Source organism: Thalassophryne amazonica, chromosome 20 (assembly GCF_902500255.1).
Source record: "Thalassophryne amazonica chromosome 20, fThaAma1.1, whole genome shotgun sequence".
In the NCBI taxonomy this organism is placed as follows: Eukaryota; Metazoa; Chordata; class Actinopteri; order Batrachoidiformes; family Batrachoididae; genus Thalassophryne; species Thalassophryne amazonica.
This window is the reverse complement of record NC_047122.1, coordinates 16,786,371-16,805,997: the sequence shown is the minus strand read 5'-3', so window position 1 is coordinate 16,805,997 and position 19,627 is coordinate 16,786,371. Positions and strand designations below refer to the sequence as shown.

Genomic DNA, 19,627 nt, shown 5'->3' with positions numbered 1-19,627 from the left:
ATTATCACTTTACCGAGGCGTTGCTAGGCCGGTATCGTAGATTTACGTCTTTGCTATCTGGCTATACCTGCCCGCTGTGCATAAACAAATGACGTCATAGCACGCAGCCTATGAGCTGTCCGCAGAGGGGAAAAAACAAAACTGTCCGCAGAGGAAAAGATAAAAAGGCGAGATGTGTGTGTTGGTCCCAATATGGATATTCCGGATGATTTTCTCATGGATATTACGACATTGAACAGCAGCCAAAGCAGCCAGCTTGATGAGGACGCAGTGCCGAATTTGGAGAGCAACGCGTGCCAGCCTACACGACAAAAGTTAAAGTGAGACAACTTTTTATGTACGCGTTAGGTGTTGTGTATCTCAGTAAGTGATAATAATGCAAATAACATGCTGTTGTCGTGCAGTATGCATTTTCTGAGTCCCTCCGTCCATGCCGTCGCCTGCAATGACAGATATTCACCCTCGTCTTACTCAGGCGAAATCTGTCATTTTGGGCGACTGGGCGTGAGCGGAGGGACTCAGAAAATGCATACCGCCCTCCAAAAGCATGTTATTGTATTATTACTTATTATTTATTTATTTTTACTAGTTTTGGAGGTCCTGTGACTTATACTCTGGAAAATACAGTACTTTTGATATATAGAGAAAAAAATTGTTCCAAATGTATTCTACAGTTGGTAGTTTGTTGTGTGCATCATTCACCATTCACGTTCTAATATGTAAACATTTTATTTCTCATTTTATTTAAATATGCCTTCTACAGTCTTGTATCCTTTGACTTATTTGCAGAGCTGTAATCAAATTAGTCATTTTACATCCTTTAACCAGCATAAAAAAATTATATATTCTTAACATAGTGATGTTGACACTTCCTTTTTGTGGTAATTAATGATTTGTGCAATTCTAAGATGTTTTTGTGTTCCTCAAAACTTTTTATCTTCATCTTCAGTCATTCTGCAAGTAGCCAAGCTGCCTTTTATGAGCATCTGTTAAAATGTATTCTTGTTAGCATCCTTTTGAGTCCATCAGTTGGGCTCAAAGGGATGACTTGTGACTTTTCCATAGATTTCTAATTTGTTTTCACTCAGAATTCAACACTCTTAGGTGTCTGCATGCTGAGTGATTTAATTTTAATCATTTCTCTCTCACTTTCTCACTCATTAGTTCAAACCCAGTCACCAGTGTTACAGAGCAAGATGTTGGTTCCCATGGCAACAGTGAGAACAGGGTCTGCTCCTCCTCATCCTTCCATTTCCCTTGTGGCTCCGCCTCTTCCTGTGCAGAATGGCACTGCAACAGGAAACAAGGTTGGAATATCAACTGAAACACACACAACAACATCAGCAATAGCAGTTTAGCAAGGCGGCAAAAGCGCATGTTCCTTTTTGTTTTGACAGGACGTCACTGAATCATTCTCTGCAGCTTTTGTTATGGTTTGATTTGTCTCATTCAGAGAAAAGCCACCCTAGAGCCTTTAAATCAGTGTCCGTTTGTGTAATCATTTCAAAAGCTTCAATACAGTGAATGTGTTTTTTGTTTTTTTTTAACAATGAAACATAAATTAATTTATTTTTGTTTTGTGTGATGGCAAAATAATCACGTCTTTATCTGTGTTTCATCCATCTGTAGATCATCCAGATTGCTCCCATGCCCGTCGTCCAACCCAGCGTTCACCCTAATGCCGCAGCGGCCGTTCATCCAGGAAGCGCCTTTCCTGTTTCTGTGGCAACAGTGATGGCTCCCGGTGCAGCACCACCACAGACCGTTCTGCTGACCTCTCCACCCACCAGGTCACTAACACGGCCTCAAACCTGAAAGACAGAAATGCACAGGAGCCCTACGTGGCTCGTGTCTGTGCAGCTGAGACATCGTCCAGCTAGTTCATAACTTGCACTTAGATGTTCTGTTTTCACTCTGTCATAATATTAAACCTACACCCATTTTGGGGGGGGGGGGCACATGGTACATGAGGAGGATCTTGATATAAATCGGGTTAATAATCTGAGGTGTAAAGTTAAAGCATTTGGGAGTTATTTCTGTTACATATGTCACAGAGGTCAAAAAACAGACTGTGGCGTGCCTAGATCACGCGAACTGTACAGGAGGAGAGTCTCTGTGAGCACACTCAGAAATAACTCTATAAAGTATGTCTTTTGTTATGTGTTTGTTCATTCTGCTCTGAGACGAACCAGTCTGCTGTCTTACAGGATCACCTACGTGCAGTCTAATCCTGGTGTTACCACAGCAACAGCTCAACAAGCCCAACCCCCTCCAGGCGCCGCCTATCTCCCGTCCTCTCTGGCAACTCTGGGCTTTGCTGCCATTGCCCCACCTGGGCAAACCCTTGTTCAGCCCATTGTTGGTCAACCGTCGGTGATTGCTGCCCCGCCTCTGAACTGTCAGTCTCAGACCCCTCCAGGCCAGGCCTCAGCAACCGCTGGTCGTCAGGTAAAGTGGAACAATGACTCTACATATTTTAAACTTACTGGCTTCATTTACAGTTTGCTTTGTGTTTCAAAGTGGGATTTATTTTGACTGATTTTTTGTCTCATTGCATCGTTTTGAACTGTACCTTCGCTTTTCAGCGCTTTGTCACTTTTATGAAGCCCTGTTATGATGAACTGTACATCATGTATTTCATCAGTCTGAAGACGCTCGCCTCCCTTTTTCATCAGGTTCTAACTGCCATATATCCTGCACCAACCGTTGCACTGGCTACCAGCGTTGTTTCTGTGACGACCGTACCTCCCAGAGTGGCAACACCGTCTCAGGACCTCTTACACCCTTCTTCTCCACTGGAGGCTGGGGTGCAGGTTTCCTCTGTGGTGATCCCTCATCCAAGGGTGAAAGGAGAAGTGGACCAGAGGGTGGAGATGAAGAGCGAGAGCCATCCTAATGCTCATACTGAGGATGGCATCCAAGGGAACTCTGTTTGTGTTACTAATTTTACAGTGGATAACTGTACCAGCAGTCCCCCAACAGGTAATGCCCCACTGGTCTGCCTGATTACTTTTTGAGTTATTCTATATGCATTGGTGTGGATCTGGATTGGTGTGATGCTGTCATAAAGCTACTACAACACCTGAAGGTCCGTACCAGAGACCAAGCCATCAAACAAACATGATAGCGAACTGAATCAAAACATGCTTATTTAGGATCTGTTCCTCTCTCTGCCCCTGACAAAGGCAGCATCTCTACATCTGGAGTTGGTCCCCGGGCGCCAGACTGTGGCTGCCCACTGCTCCTAGTGGTTGGATTGTGTCTAACTGTAATAAGGATGGGTTAAAAGCAGAGGACTAATTTTGTCATATGAAGATGCAATGACAATCAAAGGAAATTATTGTTGTTATTATTATTGCATGTAGTTACTGTGGGTGCTGTGTAGAGTACAATCTCTCAGTATTTCTCAGTCAAAACCACGTTCATCAGGCCTGTGGTCTGGCTTCTGCACTGTTGCTCAGTTTGAGTGTTGGTCGGGTTGTGAAAACCAGCGGCTTAGGTGCCTTTCTTGGTGAGGAAAGGTTTCCTGACCTTGATTTTGTGGATGACACTGTGGTCTTTGTAGAATTAGTGGACACTCTGTATAGCAGCACTTGAGACACTGAGTGAGGAATCACAGTCTGTGAGTTTTCAGTTGTGCTGGATCAATCAAATTGTCGTCTCGCTTGTGTTGTTGTCCCGCACGCACACGTTCACACAACCAGGTCGGCGTTTGTGCGTGCCTGTACTACAAAAAAGACTGTGTACATCCTCAGTGCAGCGAAAAAAATCATGTCAGAAATTAGTCCAACTTTTTGTTCTAACTTCCTGCTAACAGCCTCCAAACAGCGCAGTGGATTTGTTTTGTGTGTGCGTGCACGCGCGTGTGTGTGTGTGTGTGTGTGTGTGTGTGTGTGTGTGTGTGTGTGTGTGTGTGTGTGTGTGTGTGTGTGCTCCATTTATTCACGCTAGCTTTCACCACAGCCATTGGTTGACTCTTCAGCATTGTGCTCACAATGAATATAATAATAAAAATAATAATAATACATTTTAGTTGTATTGCACTTTACATTAAAGCTATCTCAAAGTACTACAGAACAGAAAAAACAATTTAAAATGAATGCAATTAAAAATTATCAAGGTCAAGGAGAACCTATTTTTAAGATTTTAAGTTTCGTTTAAAAACATCTGTAGTCTGTAGGGCCCTCAAGTGGTCAGGGAGGGGGTTCCACAGCAGAGGAAAAGACCCAATCACTCATACTGCGAAGCTGGTAGGTAAAGGCACCTTGAAACTTGCACGAATTTAATACCCGCATTGCTGTGCAATTTGTCGTGCCAGTGCGACCCGCTTTGTCCCGCTGGATGCTACACTTTGTCCCATTTGACGTCACCTTATATAAAATAATTATTTCGTAGCCCATGACGCATCTGATGTCGGAACTTGGCTGATGAAATCTCTTATCGCTCCGGGAATCACAAAGGAATTATCTGAGCTGCTACTTCTCTCGTGTGCTTCCTGTGGTGGAGAACGCATTTGGAATCATCTCAAAGGTAATTCTTTATAATATATATTGTATTGGCTTGGTAAAACAGTTGCATTTTCATTCATTCTTTTGAGTTAGATGATGTATCTCTAAAATTATGTTTATTGTGGATGTAACATCTCGTCATAATAGTTCAGATGTGCTGCGGCAATAAGATGCATTGACACACAGTGGCACACAGTGTTTTCGAATAGATTGCCCAGTGTTCATGTCTAGTTCACAAAATTAATGCTTGTCAGAGATTTTGAACATTTCAAAAATTTCTTTGTGCACTTGCAGCAGCTGTGCACAGCTCACGCGCAGTTTACAACAGTTTACAGCGAGTTTACTCTCTGGCACGCCAGATTGCGTGCCAGTACAGTGATCCAGTTTGTGCAAGTGTCAAGGTAGCTTAAGGAGGGAGACCTTGTAAACAATCCTGAGTGGGACAGGGAGCCAGTGGAGGGATTTCAGGATGGCGGTGATGTGGTCATATTTGCGCACCCTCATCAGGATCCTGGCAGCGCTGTTCTAGATTTTATTTTAATCTCTGGATGCTCTTACTAGAGATCCTGATGAGGAGTGCATTACAGTAGTCCAGCCTGGAGGAGACAAAGGCATGGACGAGCTTCTCAGCATCTGCCAGGGTGAGTGTTGGACGAAGTTTGGTGATGTTCTTGAGGTGGTAGAATGATGTCTTTCAGATATGTTTTATGTGGGTGTCAAAGGTTCATTGAGTGTCCATTTTAACACCCAAGTTGGTGACAGATGTGAAAAGGGAAATGGTTTGGCCAGAGAAGGTGATATGACAGTGACAGTGGAATAGCGGAGCTGATGTGGTGTGCCAACTAGGATGGCTTCCATTTAGGAGCTGTTCAGCTGAAAGAAGTTGATCTTTAAAATCCCATGAATCCCATTAATGACCCACCAAGACAAAAAGGAAAAAAGCATCATAATAATAATAATAATAACACGGCTTTGTAGTGTAGGTTTAGCTTCTGCTGCTACAATGTTTAGCTCTTACACACGTCTTCTTCTACATTTTCTGTTGAAGCATTACAGTGCCACATTCTGGCCTCAGGGCGTATGAATAAAACATTTTGCCCATTTTAAGTGTTTTCATGTGGATGCAGATAAATCTTGAAACAGTGCTGTGTTTATGGAACGCTTTTTGAAAACGACAGAGGAAAAGATGGTATTGGAAAAGTGTTGTATCTGTGTGGACAAGGCCTACGGTGCAAACGGTTTCTCATTTACATACAACACTCCACCAGGTATTGTTGTGTGGAGTTCTGCACTGCGTTGGAGTGAGCAGAGATGCTTGTGCTGTTTTGCTTCAGGTCTACGATACCAGGTGGAGTATAATACTACCCATAGACTGTACAGGTAATTATATTACCTGTCGTCATGATTCATTCAGCTGTCTGCTGCTCAAATCAACCTGTTTTCTATCTGTGTTTTCCACATTAAAATATAAGTGAAAGAGTCGGCATGGGGCAACACGGTGGCTTAGTGGTTAGCACTGTTGCCTCACAGCAAGAAGGTCATGGGATCGATTCTCACCTGTGGCCTTTCTGTGTGGAGTTTGCGTGTTCTCCCTGTGTTTGCATGGGTTTCTTTCAGGTGATCCAGCTTCCTCCCTCATCCAATTGGATTGGATACTTTAAAAATTGTCATTAGGTGTGCGTGCGGGTGTGAATGTGTTTGTTTGTCTATATGTGGCCCTGTGACAGACTGGCATCCTGTCCAGGGTGTTCCCCGACCCTGCCTCACGCCCTATGACTGCTGGGATAGGCTCCAGCCCCCTGGGACCCTTGATTTGAGTAAGCGGTTGAAGATGAGTGAGTGAATGAGTGAGTGAGTGAGTGAGTCAGCATGAAGGATTTTGACTCTTGGAAAACAAGTGATCTTCAAACAAATGACAGAAATGTGGTCTGAACTTAAGCTTATCTCTCGCAGCAACAAAAAAAGAGGAGGACATTAAAGTGGAAAATCTACGAGAAGAACAAGGCAGAGAGAAATGGTGTGAAGTGGACAAAGAGCAGGAGAGAGGCATGATGGACAGCAGTGAAAACAAGCGATGCAGAGAGTTGGAGAAAGAGGATAACAGCACGGGAGACAGCAGCAGCAAAGAGGTGAGGTTTCCTCTTACCTGCACAGGATTATCAAATCACACATTTCTCAGATTTAGTTTAAGGTTTGTTCTTGGGCTTTGAAGGTCTATTAAGTTTTAGTTCTTTGGTTCAGCGCTCGCCATCTCTTTTCCAGGATGGATGTCATTCTCCTGCTCCACCACCCTCAGGGTTAGACCCCCCCCTCCCTCCTCGCCCTGAGAACAGAGAATCCGCCTCCTCTTCAAAGAAGACCAAGTTCCGCCCCCCACCACTCAAAAAAACACCGGACTCGATTGATAAGTAAGAGAGAGAAAAACAATAATATAATATTAGGAGCATAATGCACTCCAAATAATTATTTTAGTTTTGTTTTCTTAAAATGCATGACTTTCTTAAGTTAAAACTGTTTTTCTAGTTCAGTTAGTTATTTGGGCTTCAAATTTTTGTTTTTAACTAACATAGCACTAATTTATATTTATATTTATTTTTTCAAGTTTTTCAGTGGGCAAAATCTCAAAATGAAGTAACAAATTACTTCATTCAGATTAGTTCGGTGTTAGTTTTTGTCTCTGTGTTAGTTTTTGTCTCTGTGTTAGTTTGCCTGTCTTAGTTTGTCTCTGCTAGTTTGTCTCTGTGTTAGTTTTTGTCTCTGTGTTAGTTTGTCTCTGTTAGTGTTTGTCTCTATGTTAATTTGTCTCTCTGTGTTAGTTTGTTTCTGTGTTAGTTTGCCTGTCTGTTAGTTTGTCACTGCTAGTTTGTCTCTGTGCTAGTTTTTGTCTCTGTGTTAGTTTGTCTGTTAGTTTTTGTCTCTGTGTTAGTTTTGTCTCTGTGTGACTTCTGTGTTAGTTTTTGTCTTGCTGTTAGTTTGTCTCTGTTCGTTTTTGTCTCTGTGTGAGTTTGTCTCTGTGTTAGTTTTTGTCTCTGTGTTAGTTTGTCTCGGTGTGAGTTTTTGTCTCTGTGTTAATTTTTGTCTCTCTGTTAGTTTGTCTTGGTGTGAGTTTTTGTCTGTGTTAATTTTTGTCTCACTGTTAGTTTGTCTCTGTGTTTGTTTTTGTCTCTGTGTGAGTTTGTCTCTGTATTAGTTTTTCTCTCTGTGTTAGTTTGTCTCGGTGTGAGTTTTTGTCTCTGTTAGTTTGTCTCTGTGTTAATTTTTGTCTCTCTGTTAGTTTGTCTCTGCTAGTTCATGTTAGTTTTTGTCTGTGTTAGTTTGTATCTCTGTTAGTTTTAGTCTGTTAGTTTTGTCTCTGTGTTAGGTTTTGTCTCTGTGTTAGTTTGTCTGTTAGTTTTTGTCTCTGTGTTAGTTTTGTCTCTGTGTGACTTCTGTGTTAGTTTTTGTCTTGCTGTTAGTTTGTCTCTGTGTTAGTTTTTCTCTCTGTGTTCGTTTGTCTCGGTGTGAGTTTTTGTCTCTGTTAGTTTGTCTCTGTGTTAATTTTTGTCTCTCTGTTAGTTTGTCTCTGCTAGTTCATGTTAGTTTTTGTCTGTGTTAGTTTGTATCTCTGTTAGTTTTAGTCTGTGTTAGTTTTGTCTCTGTGTTAGGTTTTGTCTCTGTGTGAGTTTGCGTCTGTGTTAGTTTGTCTCTGTGTTGTTTGTCTCTCTGTGTTAGAGTTTGTCTCTGTGTTAGTTTGTCTCTCTGTGTTAGTTTGTTTCTCTGTTAGTTGGTCTCTCTGTTAGTTTTTCTCTCTCTGTTAGTTTGTCTCTTTGTTAGTTTGTCTGTCTGTGTTAGTTTTTGTCTCTGTGTTAGTTTGTCTCTGTTAGTGTTTGTCTCTATGTTAATTTGTCTCTCTGTGTTAGTTTGTTTCTGTGTTAGTTTGCCTCTGTTAGTGTTTGTCTCTATGTTAATTTATCTCTCTGTGTTAGTTTGTTTCTGTGTTAGTTTGCCTCTGTTAGTGTTTGTCTCTATGTTAATTTATCTCTCTGTGTTAGTTTGTTTCTGTGTTAGTTTGCCTGTCTGTTAGTTTGTCACTGCTAGTTTGTCTCTGTGCTAGTTTTTGTCTCTGTGTGACTTCTGTGTTAGTTTTTGTCTTGCTGTTAGTTTGTCTCTGTGTTCGTTTTTGTCTCTGTGTTAGTTTGTCTCGGTGTGAGTTTTTGTCTCTGTGTTAATTTTTGTCTCTCTGTTAGTTTGTCTTGGTGTGAGTTTTTGTCTGTGTTAATTTTTGTCTCACTGTTAGTTTGTCTCTGTGTTTGTTTTTGTCTCTGTGTTAGTTTTTCTCTCTGTGTTAGTTTGTCTCGGTGTGAGTTTTTGTCTCTGTTAGTTTGTCTCTGTGTTAATTTTTGTCTCTCTGTTAGTTTGTCTCTGCTAGTTCATGTTAGTTTTTGTCTGTGTTAGTTTGTATCTCTGTTAGTTTTAGTCTGTGTTAGTTTTGTCTCTGTGTTAGGTTTTGTCTCTGTGTGAGTTTGCGTCTGTGTTAGTTTGTCTCTGTGTTGTTTGTCTCTCTGTGTTAGAGTTTGTCTCTGTGTTAGTTTGTCTCTCTGTGTTAGTTTGTTTCTCTGTTAGTTGGTCTCTCTGTTAGTTTTTCTCTCTCTGTTAGTTTGTCTCTTTGTTAGTTTGTCTGTCTGTGTTAGTTTTTGTCTCTGTGTCAGTTTGTCTCTCTGTAATTGAATTTAGATTTTGTGTTTCAGCCTCCAAGTTCATTAAACTGTGGTGAGATAAAGTGTGGGTGCACAGTTCACCTTTTTCAGTTATGCTTTCATCAGACTGCGAGGAAACAGTAGAGACGTGTCACAGGACAGATGTTCACTGCACATCCAGTGTTAGTGTCCCGCTTGAAATCCATGACGGGACTCACATGACTGCTCTTTGTGTGCAGGGTGTTGTCAGGGACATACTTTGAGGAGCGTTTTGCTGAGCTTCCTGAGTTTAACCCAGAGGAAGTCCTACCCTCACCCACCCTGCAAAGTCTGGCCACGTCCCCCAGAGCCATCCTGGGAAGCTACCGCAAGAAGAGACGCAATTCCACCGGTGAGACAGAAAGGAAACCTAAACGTATCCAATAAAACTTCACTGTTGATTGTTTTGAATCATTTCTACTGCTGTTTGTTTTTTCCCCTCTCTGTCCCTTATCCTTGTGTTTTATTCATGTCCCGTAACTCTTCCTTGCCATTCCATCTCCCGTCTCTTGGAATACGTCATGTGTTCATCATTCCTCACCTTATGTGTCCACCACCAACCAGAACCGGAGGTGACGGCAGAGGACCCCATCTCCCCGAGGAGGAAAACTCGACGTCTGTCCAGCTGCAGCTCAGAGCCCAACACCCCGAAGAGCGCGGCCAAGTGTGAGGGTGAAATCTTCACCTTTGACCGAGCAGGTACAACCAGGGCAACACAACAGCTTCACAGGTGTGCGGAGTGACACGTGACACGGTGCTCCTCCATGTCTGAGCAGGTACAGACGCGGAGGATGTCCTGGGAGACTTGGACCGGGTTCCCTACTCGTCTCTGCGTAGAACCTTAGATCAGCGCCGGGCTCTGGTCATGCAGCTGTTTCAGGAACATGGCTTCTTCCCCTCAGGTGACCCACCAGTGGATACTTTTACTGCACTTCACAGTTCACCCACTTCAATGGAAATTTTATGATGGAGGGTTTAGAAAACTTAGTCAGTTCATGAACACACAAAAACACAGAACTCTTCGGTTCTGGCTCTAACACTCTATGATGCAGTCCACGGTGCACATCTGCCCACACATCTCTGTGTGCACAGCGCTGAGTGCCGGAGAACGTCACCATGTTACTCGTGACCATGTTGTGGCTATAACGTAAAACTCCCACTGCCTTAAAGACACAAATGTACCACCTACTGTTCAGACAGCACACACTCAGTAACACGAGAGGTTTTCTGGCAAAGACACAAATGTGCACATGAGACGTAAGTAAAGTGAGTAAAGTAAGTAGAAAGAGAGAGAGTGGCCATATGACGAGTCAAAAAAAAATCATCTCATGGTGCCATCTTGGGATCAAAATAGCATTTGCTATTAATCTGTCTACATGGAAATCCAGCTATTTTATTTATTTATTCGCTGAAAATGCAGGGTTGCTGTGCATTTTAGTGGCACAAATAGACACAACAAGGGCTTCAAGATGTACAAATTTGCTTCAGATCTGAACAGAAGAAAAACTTGGGAGAATAAAGTCAGCTGTGTGGGTTGGAAGCCGACGTCATCGTCAAAGCTCTGAGAGCTAAATTTATTGTTCAGTCCCATGTACAGTAAAACTCACCTAAACAATCATCCTATAAACCAGATATTTGCAGTCACTGGACAAAAAAAAATCCCAGTGTTTTTGTATTGTTTTCCATGTAATAAACATCGTATATAATGGATTTTTCACTCACATTGGATAAAATGTCCCGTCAGATCGCAATGTATTTCCATTTAAACCCCTTGCATGTGGAACCGGAGTCATTTCCGTGATTAAAAGCCCCGCCGTTTATTTTTTTCACACCGTGCTCAGACTCGGAGCCGCAGCCTGACGTGCACACTGCAGAAGCAGTGAAACCAGCTGCTTTCACTGCTTCTGCAGTATGCACGCGGATTACAGTTTGATAATGGATCAAATACATTTAAATGAGGCACACGTCCCAATTCAGTATTCCGTGCTCAGACTAGGACCTGAAGCCTGACGTGCACCTGTTAAATCAGACACAAAAGGCTGTGATTTGACACTTTTCTGCTTTCAATCCTGTGTCTCCGATCATATTATAATAGTTTTTACAGTGCGCTCTGATTACAAATGGATCAGAAAAGTCCGCAACTTTACAGTACGAAGTCGGTAAAAGAGAGATGTTCAGCTTACCTTTGATTTGGAGGTGATGATTGTAGAAAGAAAAGCTTGTTGAGGGTCAAATTAGTCCAGAATAAAGCATAATCCAGAGAGAGAGAACTTTAAAAACTGTCATGCACGTCATTGCATGACACGGAATTACAGCTGTGCAGCTGCATAAATCGGGCTTTAAATTAATTAAATAAATCACCATAAATTGTAAATTTATGTAAATTTGATAGCTTAACTATTTTTATATTTATTTTGATAGCACCTGTACCTGGATGTGTTGTTGTGTGGTTAAATGATTTTAAAAAATGTTGAAAACATTAAAGGTTCAGCGCAGTTGGAACCAAAATGGCGCCATGTTCTGATTTGACGCCACTTTCTCTATCAAGACACACTACTTCCTCCTCCCCCAAACACCATCCCTCCGCCATCAAAAGTAAAGAGAACACTGCCATCTACTGGATGGGAGTGTGAATAGACCAACATACTTGTGAATCTCAAATGCAGTTTTACGCTCAGAATGTCTCAATTAAGTGGATCACCGATAACACACATTGTAAAAACGAACACACAAGTTACAGTAACTTTACAGGGGGTGTCAAAATTGGCACTTTTTTTTTTTTGTTTATTTCACATCTTATATTCGTGCAGCAGATAACTGAAAGAATCCTGTAAGTGGTGATAGAAGCAACAAATTCAGGACAAATACTCCTTGGACATTACTCTTTTGAAAAAACCAATTGGCCATTTGAATTTTCAGACAGTCAGGTAGGGGGTCAATTGAAGAATTACACGCGGTCAAAATTAAAAGATGCACCAATCATATTGAAAACTCCACCACATTCTTTGGATGAGCATAAAGATTCTAAAAATGTATAGTTTGGACTGTCTGTGACTGAATGTTATAGAGTTATGAGGTAAAAACAACAAAAATGGTGACAAAGGTCAGTTTCAGTTTGGTCCAATTTTGGTAAAACGTAGTGCAGATTATTGGTTGAGCTAATATTATTAACAAATGGAATAGTTTTGATTGTGTTTAATGTTTGGTCTGCAAAGTAAAGGTCAAACAATGTTGACGTCCTTTGAATTCTACAACAATTCCAATGAAGTTGGGACATTATGTAAAATGTAAATAAAAACAGAATACAATGATTTGCAAATCCTCTTCAACCTATATTCAGTTGAATACACCACAAAGGCAAGATATTTAATGCTCAAACTAATAAACTTTATTGTTTTTGTGCAAATATTTGCTCATTTTAAAATGGATGCCTGCAACACGTTTACTGTGTTACATCACCTTTCCTTCTAACAACACTCAATAAGCGTTTGGGAACTGAGGACACTAATTGTTGAAGCTTTGTAGGTGGAATCCTTTCCCATCCTTGCTTGATGTACGACTTCAGTTGTTCAACAGTCCGGGGTCTCCGTTGTCATATTTTGCACTTCATAATGCGCCACACATTTTAAATGGGCAACCGGTCTGGACTGCAGTCAGCCCAGTCTAGTAACCGCACTCTTTTACTACAAAGCCATGCTGTTGTAACACGTGCAGAATGTGGCTTGGCATTGTCTTGCTGAAATAAGAAGGAACGTCCCTGAAAAAAGACGTTGCTTGGATGGCAGCATGTGTTGCTCCAAAACCTGGATGTACCTTTCAGCATTGATGGTGCCATCACAGATGTGTAAGTTGCCCATGCCATGGGCACTAACACACCCCCATACCATCACAGATGCTGGCTTTTGACCTTTGCTCCAGTAACAATCTGGATGGTCTTTTTCCTTCTTTGTCTGGAGGACACGACGTCCATGATTTCCAAAAACAATTTGAAATGTGGACTCATCAGACCACAGCACACTTTTCCACTTTGCATCTGTCCATTTAAAATAAGCTTAGGTCCACAGAAGGTGGTGGTGTTTCTGGATGTTGTTGATGTATGGCTTTTGCTTTGCATGGTAGAGTTTTAACTTGCACTTGTAGATGTAGCGACGAACTGTATTAACTGACAATGGTGTTCCTGAGCCCATGTGGTAAGATCCTTTACACAATGATGTCGGTTTTTAATGCGGTGCTGCCTGAGGGATCGAAGGTCACGGGCATTCAATGTTGGTTTTCGGCCTTGCCGCTTACGTGTAGAAAGTTCTCCAGATTCTCTGAATCTTCTGATTATATTATGGACTGTAGATGGTGGAATCCCTAAATTCCTTGCAATTAAACATTGAGAAACATTGTTCTTAAACTGTTGGACTGTTTTTCACGCAGTTGTTCACAAAGTGGTGATCCTCGCCCCATCTTTGCTTGTGAATGGCTGAGCCTTTTGAGGATGCGCCTTTTATACCCAAACATGACACTCACAATTAGTGTCCTCAGTTCCCAAACGCTTATTGTGTGTTGTTAGAAAGAAAAGTGACATACCACTGTCCCAGCTTTTTTGAAATCTGTTGCAAGCATCCATTTCAAAATGAGCAAATATTTGCACAAAAACAATAACGTTTTTCAGTTTGAACATTAAATATCTTGTCTTTGTGGTGTATTCAATTGAATATAGGTTGAAGAGGATTTGCAAATCATTGTATTCTGTTTTTATTTACATTTCATACAACGTCCCAGCTTCATTGGAATTGGGGTTGTATGACATGTGACATATCTTAACCTGTAACATGAAAACTAAGCATGACCCATGGTGCAAACTATTCCTTTTTAAAACCCCATTAACTTAACCAATAAATTGCATCACATTTTACCAAAATTAGAGCAATTTTAACTTTAGACCCCTACAAACTGAAATTGGCCTTTGTCACCATTGTTGCTCTTTTTACCCCATAACTCCGTAACATTCAGTCACAGATAGTCCAAACCATACCTTTTTGGAATCTTTGTCTTCTTTGTGATCAAATAATATGTAAATATCCTCTGTAAATATTGTGTTATCTACTGCACTATGTATGTTACTCTGGAACAAACAGTGCTGTAAAGGGCAATAAGCAGGATGTTAAAGAGCAAACTTCAGTTTACTCCAGAATGACATGAACATGAAGAGATCGCGGCTCACAGCGATTCCCCACTGTAAATAATTGTTAAACAACCTGAGCTTCTCACAGGTTTACATAAAGCAAACACAATAACGTCTATAAACCCAGATCATAAATTCACAAGAGATTTATGCGCAGTATACAGACTTTTTTTGTTGGGGTGTTAATGCCGTTGTTTGTGTGCAGCGGTTAAATTGCAGCCTGATCAGACAGTCTCAATGCGAACTCTCAAATTTTGCAACATTTTGCGGGATTTGAAATCTCCACACTCAAATTACAGTTGGTCTATTCATATCCAGTAGATGACAGTGTTCTATGCATTTTGACGGGAGGGGAGGAGGAAGTAATGAGAGCAGATCATTTGAATTTCCCATAATGCCTTTCAGCACGTCTGTTTGACACTCAAATCTTCAGAATTAGTGCATTACTTTATAAAATATGTGCAATATCATATTTTCACTGTTGCAGTTAATTTTGATAAACTTTCCCGAATTAGTTGGTTTTAAGTGACACCATGAGTGAAAGGTGTTTTGCACTTCATGTCTCCTGTCCACTGTCTGAGTGGAAGCATGTTGAAAGTAAATGATGCTTTTTTTTTCTGTAGCCGCGGGCCAGGTGCATAAAGAATTTGTTTTTGGTTTGTGATCGCTTTTGACTTTACCCAGAAGCACTTGCAGTGCTTAAACTCGAAACTGGCTTAGCAGACTGCGTACTGAGTCAATCGTAAAAGTTAGCGGTTGTAACGCCCGCTAAATTTTTTAGCGGTTTATCGGTTTAGTGTTATATAAGTTAAGTTTTCAGTTAGCAGATTAGCGTTTATCAAAGCTAACTTTTTGGTTAGCTGTGCCGACGACTGCCTACAGACCTTGCTGCGAACATCCTCGGGGACTCATCAGCAGAAAGTCGGACCAGTAAAAACTCTCAACAGTGACTGGAGTATTAAGATGCTGCTTCTCAAAAGTGGTTAAATTATTTTTTTTACATGTAATTTTTTTGTGTTTTGAGTAGAGCTGAAACAACTAATCGAGTTAATCGATTAAAATCGATTATTAAAATAGCTGTCAACTAATTTAGTCATCGATTAGTTGCTAAATAACTTTGTTTTACTGCAAATGTTTTGTTTCCTCCATATAATCAACCGAGCTTTGCTTTGAATCTTGAACCAATGAAGGAGTGCTTTGAGCTGCTGCTTCGTTGGTTTCATTTGTTTTATTTCGCTTTATCTTAATTTTTCCCCACTAAAACCCTAAAGAGCATATGTCTGTGAGGAAAATTTACCTTTTATGTTAAACTGACCTGTTATGGTCTTCTGAAACAGTTGATAGATGTATTTTATGCTAACGCCAATGCTAACACATTAGCATGTCTATGGCGTTTTCAATGTTAAAGTTAGCATTAAGCTGCTGGCATTTCAGCATATTTGTGCATTTGTTTTCTGTATAATAATTAATGGCTCAGAGCTTGTTGTCGTAAAAGAGTCACATGTATTACAAATTATAATTTTTTTACTTATTTTTATTTATATATTAATAATAATAGTAACAATAATAATAGTAATACTAACTAATAATGCTACAGTACAGTTTTAGAGAAAGAGACATGAGTCACATGTGTCATTGTGAAATGACCACATATACTCAACAAAAATATAAACGCAACACTTTTGGTTTTGCTCCCATTTTGTATGAGATGAACTCAAAGATCTAAAACTTTTTCCACGTACACAATATCACCATTTCCCTCAAATATTGTTCACAAACCAGTCGAAATCTGTGCACTAATCATGGTGTCTAATCAGCATCTTGATATGGCACACCTGTGAGGTGGGATGGATTATCTCAGCAAAGGAGAAGTGCTCACTATCACAGATTTAAACTGGTTTGTGAACAATATTTGAGGGAAATGGTGATATTGTGTATGTGGAAAAAGTTTTAGATCTTTGAGTTCATCTCATACAAAATGGGAGCAAAACCAAAAGTGTTGCGTTTATATTTTTGTTGAGTGTAGTTTACAAGTTATACAGAGAATGTTGCACATATAATGAGTCAGGCTACAGTTTTTGATTTAGGTTTTATGGTTAACTGGTTATGCTAATTGCTCATTTGCAGCAACAGATATACCTCTTTTTTCACTATATATTTTATAACATATGTTTCAGTGTTGTTTTATGGCAACGCAGCACTTTGATAAAGCAGTACCATTTGAAATAATTATTTGTGTTCTTTATTGTAAACTGTTTTATTCTTTATTATTTTATATTTATAATTCAAGTATTTTAAGTTTTCAAATAATGTTCTGTTGTTAAATAAAGTGATGGAAGGAGAGAAAAATTGCTTCCCTGGCACATTTTTAAAAAATTCCCCGCTAATCCGATTAATCGATTAATTGTGTCGAAATCCCATCAGATTCATCGATGATGCAAATAATCGTTTGTTGCAGCCCTAGTTTTGAGCATCAATTTTAACTCAGTCTTTCAGGAAAGTTGTGATATGTCAGAAAATATTTTGTTTATAAATTTATTATTCTGTCTTCTTTTCTTTCACTTTCTTCAATCCGATCCAGCTCAGGCCACTGCTGCGTTTCAAGCCCGATTCTCAGACACCTTCCCCACCAAGGCCTGCCTGCAGTTGAAGATCCGTGAAGTTCGGCAGAAGATCATGCAGACAGCCACGCCTGGAGCCCCAGAACTCGGAGGGTCATCGGAGACTAATCCTGCCCCATCCCACAGCTCCTCTTTCAGTCAGTCATACCGGGAGGATGGAGGGGAAGAGCAGCAAGATGACAAAGTCCGGAGTCCAGAGGAGCCAAAAAGTGGCACGTTATAAGCTGGAGCGGATGACTAATGAAAAAGAGAAGGGAGTGTCCCTTCCCCACAGAATGCTCTTATACATGTTGGATCAGGACTACAGATGGTTCCAGCAGAACGGGTCTGCTGGCACTAGTTTCCTCCAGACCAGTCCTGGGCAGAAACACTTTGGAATATGGTCATAAATATTCAAACTACTCAAGGTGCACTTGAATTATTGTATCACACAACTAAAAAAAAGGCCTCAAAAGTGGACAAATCACATGCGAGTTGTGATGACTCAAGTGCTCCTTGTAGTTTCCCGCGAGTATCCAGATTATTGTGTTATGACTTTGCCTGGGTCTGCTTTCAGCACATTTGTACAGTATTTTGTAGTTTGACACACAAACTGTGGTACACTCTCTGTCTCTGTGGCATGTACACACTCGTACTGGTGCATATGAAATTCTCCAGCATGCACGTGTTTCCACACAAACTCGCGCGCCCTTAACAAATCAGACTGTTACTCCTGGGCGGCGGTTTCCAGGAGCCGCTGCCAAGGACCATGAATGGCACTTTGTCACTTATTGTGCAGATGCAGTTTGCTGTCGCCAGCGAGCCAGCCCTCAGATGCCACTGACCTGACCTCCTTCTCCCGCTTCCACTCCTCAGCACAGTGGTCGGGACAAAAACGCAACCCCAACGACCTCCACTGATACCCCATAAGCCCCTCAATGCTGCAAGACAGACAGCACACACACACAAATCCACACACCGTGTGAGCACTTGTACACAAACACAGTGGATCCCGGCCTGACCAAACCCAACGGCCCGCACAGTTCCAGTGATTGTAGTGACGTGTGAATGACAAGTAGAAGGAATTAGTCGGGACTTAGTGTGACCAATCTTTGCACCTTCAGTTATTGCCATTTTGGAAGACTGAGTCCTCATTGGTGGTGGGAGCCGATGATGCTTGATTGTATGTTGACGTCCCTCCCCAAACCCATGTCAACAGGCACCGTAAAGAGATTATACACACAGACTCTTCATTGTGAGGAAGAATCGATGTTTAGTTTGACACTGACCTGCCCCCAGCAGAGCGCAGAGAAAAAGCAGAAGAAGACACTGGAAGATTCTTGTACCGCCAACAGAAGACGGATAATAATCACGAATACGGACAACAGCAACAATATGAGTCTTACTGTCAGAGAGAAAAGGTAGAATTTTTAACCGAACTTTTCTCAAATCTCCCAGTGGATGTGATGTTGCTTTCTCTCGTTATTGTTGCTGTGGAAATAACCAGTTTTACAGTGGCCTGTTCTTCTCTTGTGACTCTATTGTGTTTCTTCTCCAGCATAAAAAAACAAAAACAAAAAAGACTTTGGACAAGAAGGGGGACATAGTCTGTCTGTGACACCCCCCCCCCCCCCCCAAACACACACACATTTTTAATTGTTCCAGAGACGAGTCTTGCTCCTCCTCTTCCCGATGGTTCCTCACCAGACACGGACGTGCGGGAACAGGAGCGTTTGTCGCTTTGTAACACGTTGAAATCAGGTGTTTGCACAATTTGTGCGGCCCTTCTTGACTGGGACCGCCACAAGTTCAATCAGGAAAGTATTGTTTTTAAGAGTTTGTTTTAGTAGAAAAATAATAACTGTATGTTATCACCTATGTCCCCCCCCCCCCCTCCCCCCCAGCTTCCCGTTCCACCCTTCAGTCCTTTCCTACTCTTAATACCTCCACCTCTGTTGTTAGAAAGTGCCCTTAAGCACTGGTCCCGGGTCAAGCGCTATGTAGCTCAGGATGGTTATGGTTAGGGTTAGTTCAGGGAAAGCAGATCCAAGACCAGCCCTGGAGGGCAGTCTCTGGAGCCCTCCCCTCTTCCCTCTCTTTTTGACACTTTATCATTTCCCATCAAATGGTGCAATAGGACATTTATTTTTACGAAATGGGTGGGTGATATTGTTTTTGGGGGAAGGCTCTGTGCCATAGATATTAAATCCAGAGCAGGACGTCAGTTAGAGGAATCAGCTGTTGTGATGCTATCTAACTATAAACAAAACAAAAATGAATCTTGCAATTATTGTTGAAGAGATAGAAAGTATAACTTACTAAAAGTCAAGGAGAATTTCTCAAATAGCACTTTTTGGCTCTTTGCTTCATTGGTGAAGAGTAGGTAGTTATTGTTATTATTATGGGTATCTCTTATTTCGCTGTATACAGTTGGATGTGTGGAATATATATATATATATATATATATATATATATATATATATATATATATATATATATATATATATATATATCTGTGATTGGGTGTGCATGTATGTTTTAGCACATGCAAGTAGTCCGACCAACCTCTTTTTCTTTCACCACACAGCAACATTATCAATATTCTATTTTTCTCACTTGTATTTTATATTC

At 41.0% G+C, this 19,627-nt stretch overlaps 1 protein-coding gene across 4 annotated transcripts in view; it reads left to right on the top strand.

Moving 5' to 3' along the window:
• Window positions 1-17,472, top strand: part of cica (capicua transcriptional repressor a) — a 96,602-nt gene extending 79,130 nt beyond the window's left edge. For all 4 annotated transcript variants that reach the window (XM_034160877.1, XM_034160876.1, XM_034160874.1 and 1 more), the window contains exons 13-22: window positions 1,165-1,307; window positions 1,630-1,790; window positions 2,208-2,448; window positions 2,676-2,982; window positions 6,462-6,637; window positions 6,771-6,916; window positions 9,424-9,575; window positions 9,788-9,922; window positions 10,000-10,125; window positions 16,978-17,472. In XM_034160877.1, the coding sequence (XP_034016768.1) occupies window positions 1,165-1,307; window positions 1,630-1,790; window positions 2,208-2,448; window positions 2,676-2,982; window positions 6,462-6,637; window positions 6,771-6,916; window positions 9,424-9,575; window positions 9,788-9,922; window positions 10,000-10,125; window positions 16,978-17,240 (1,850 nt within the window). In that variant the 3' untranslated portion in view covers window positions 17,241-17,472. The remainder of the gene's footprint in view (window positions 1-1,164; window positions 1,308-1,629; window positions 1,791-2,207; window positions 2,449-2,675; window positions 2,983-6,461; window positions 6,638-6,770; window positions 6,917-9,423; window positions 9,576-9,787; window positions 9,923-9,999; window positions 10,126-16,977) is intronic.
• Window positions 17,473-19,627: the final 2,155 nt, after the last annotated feature.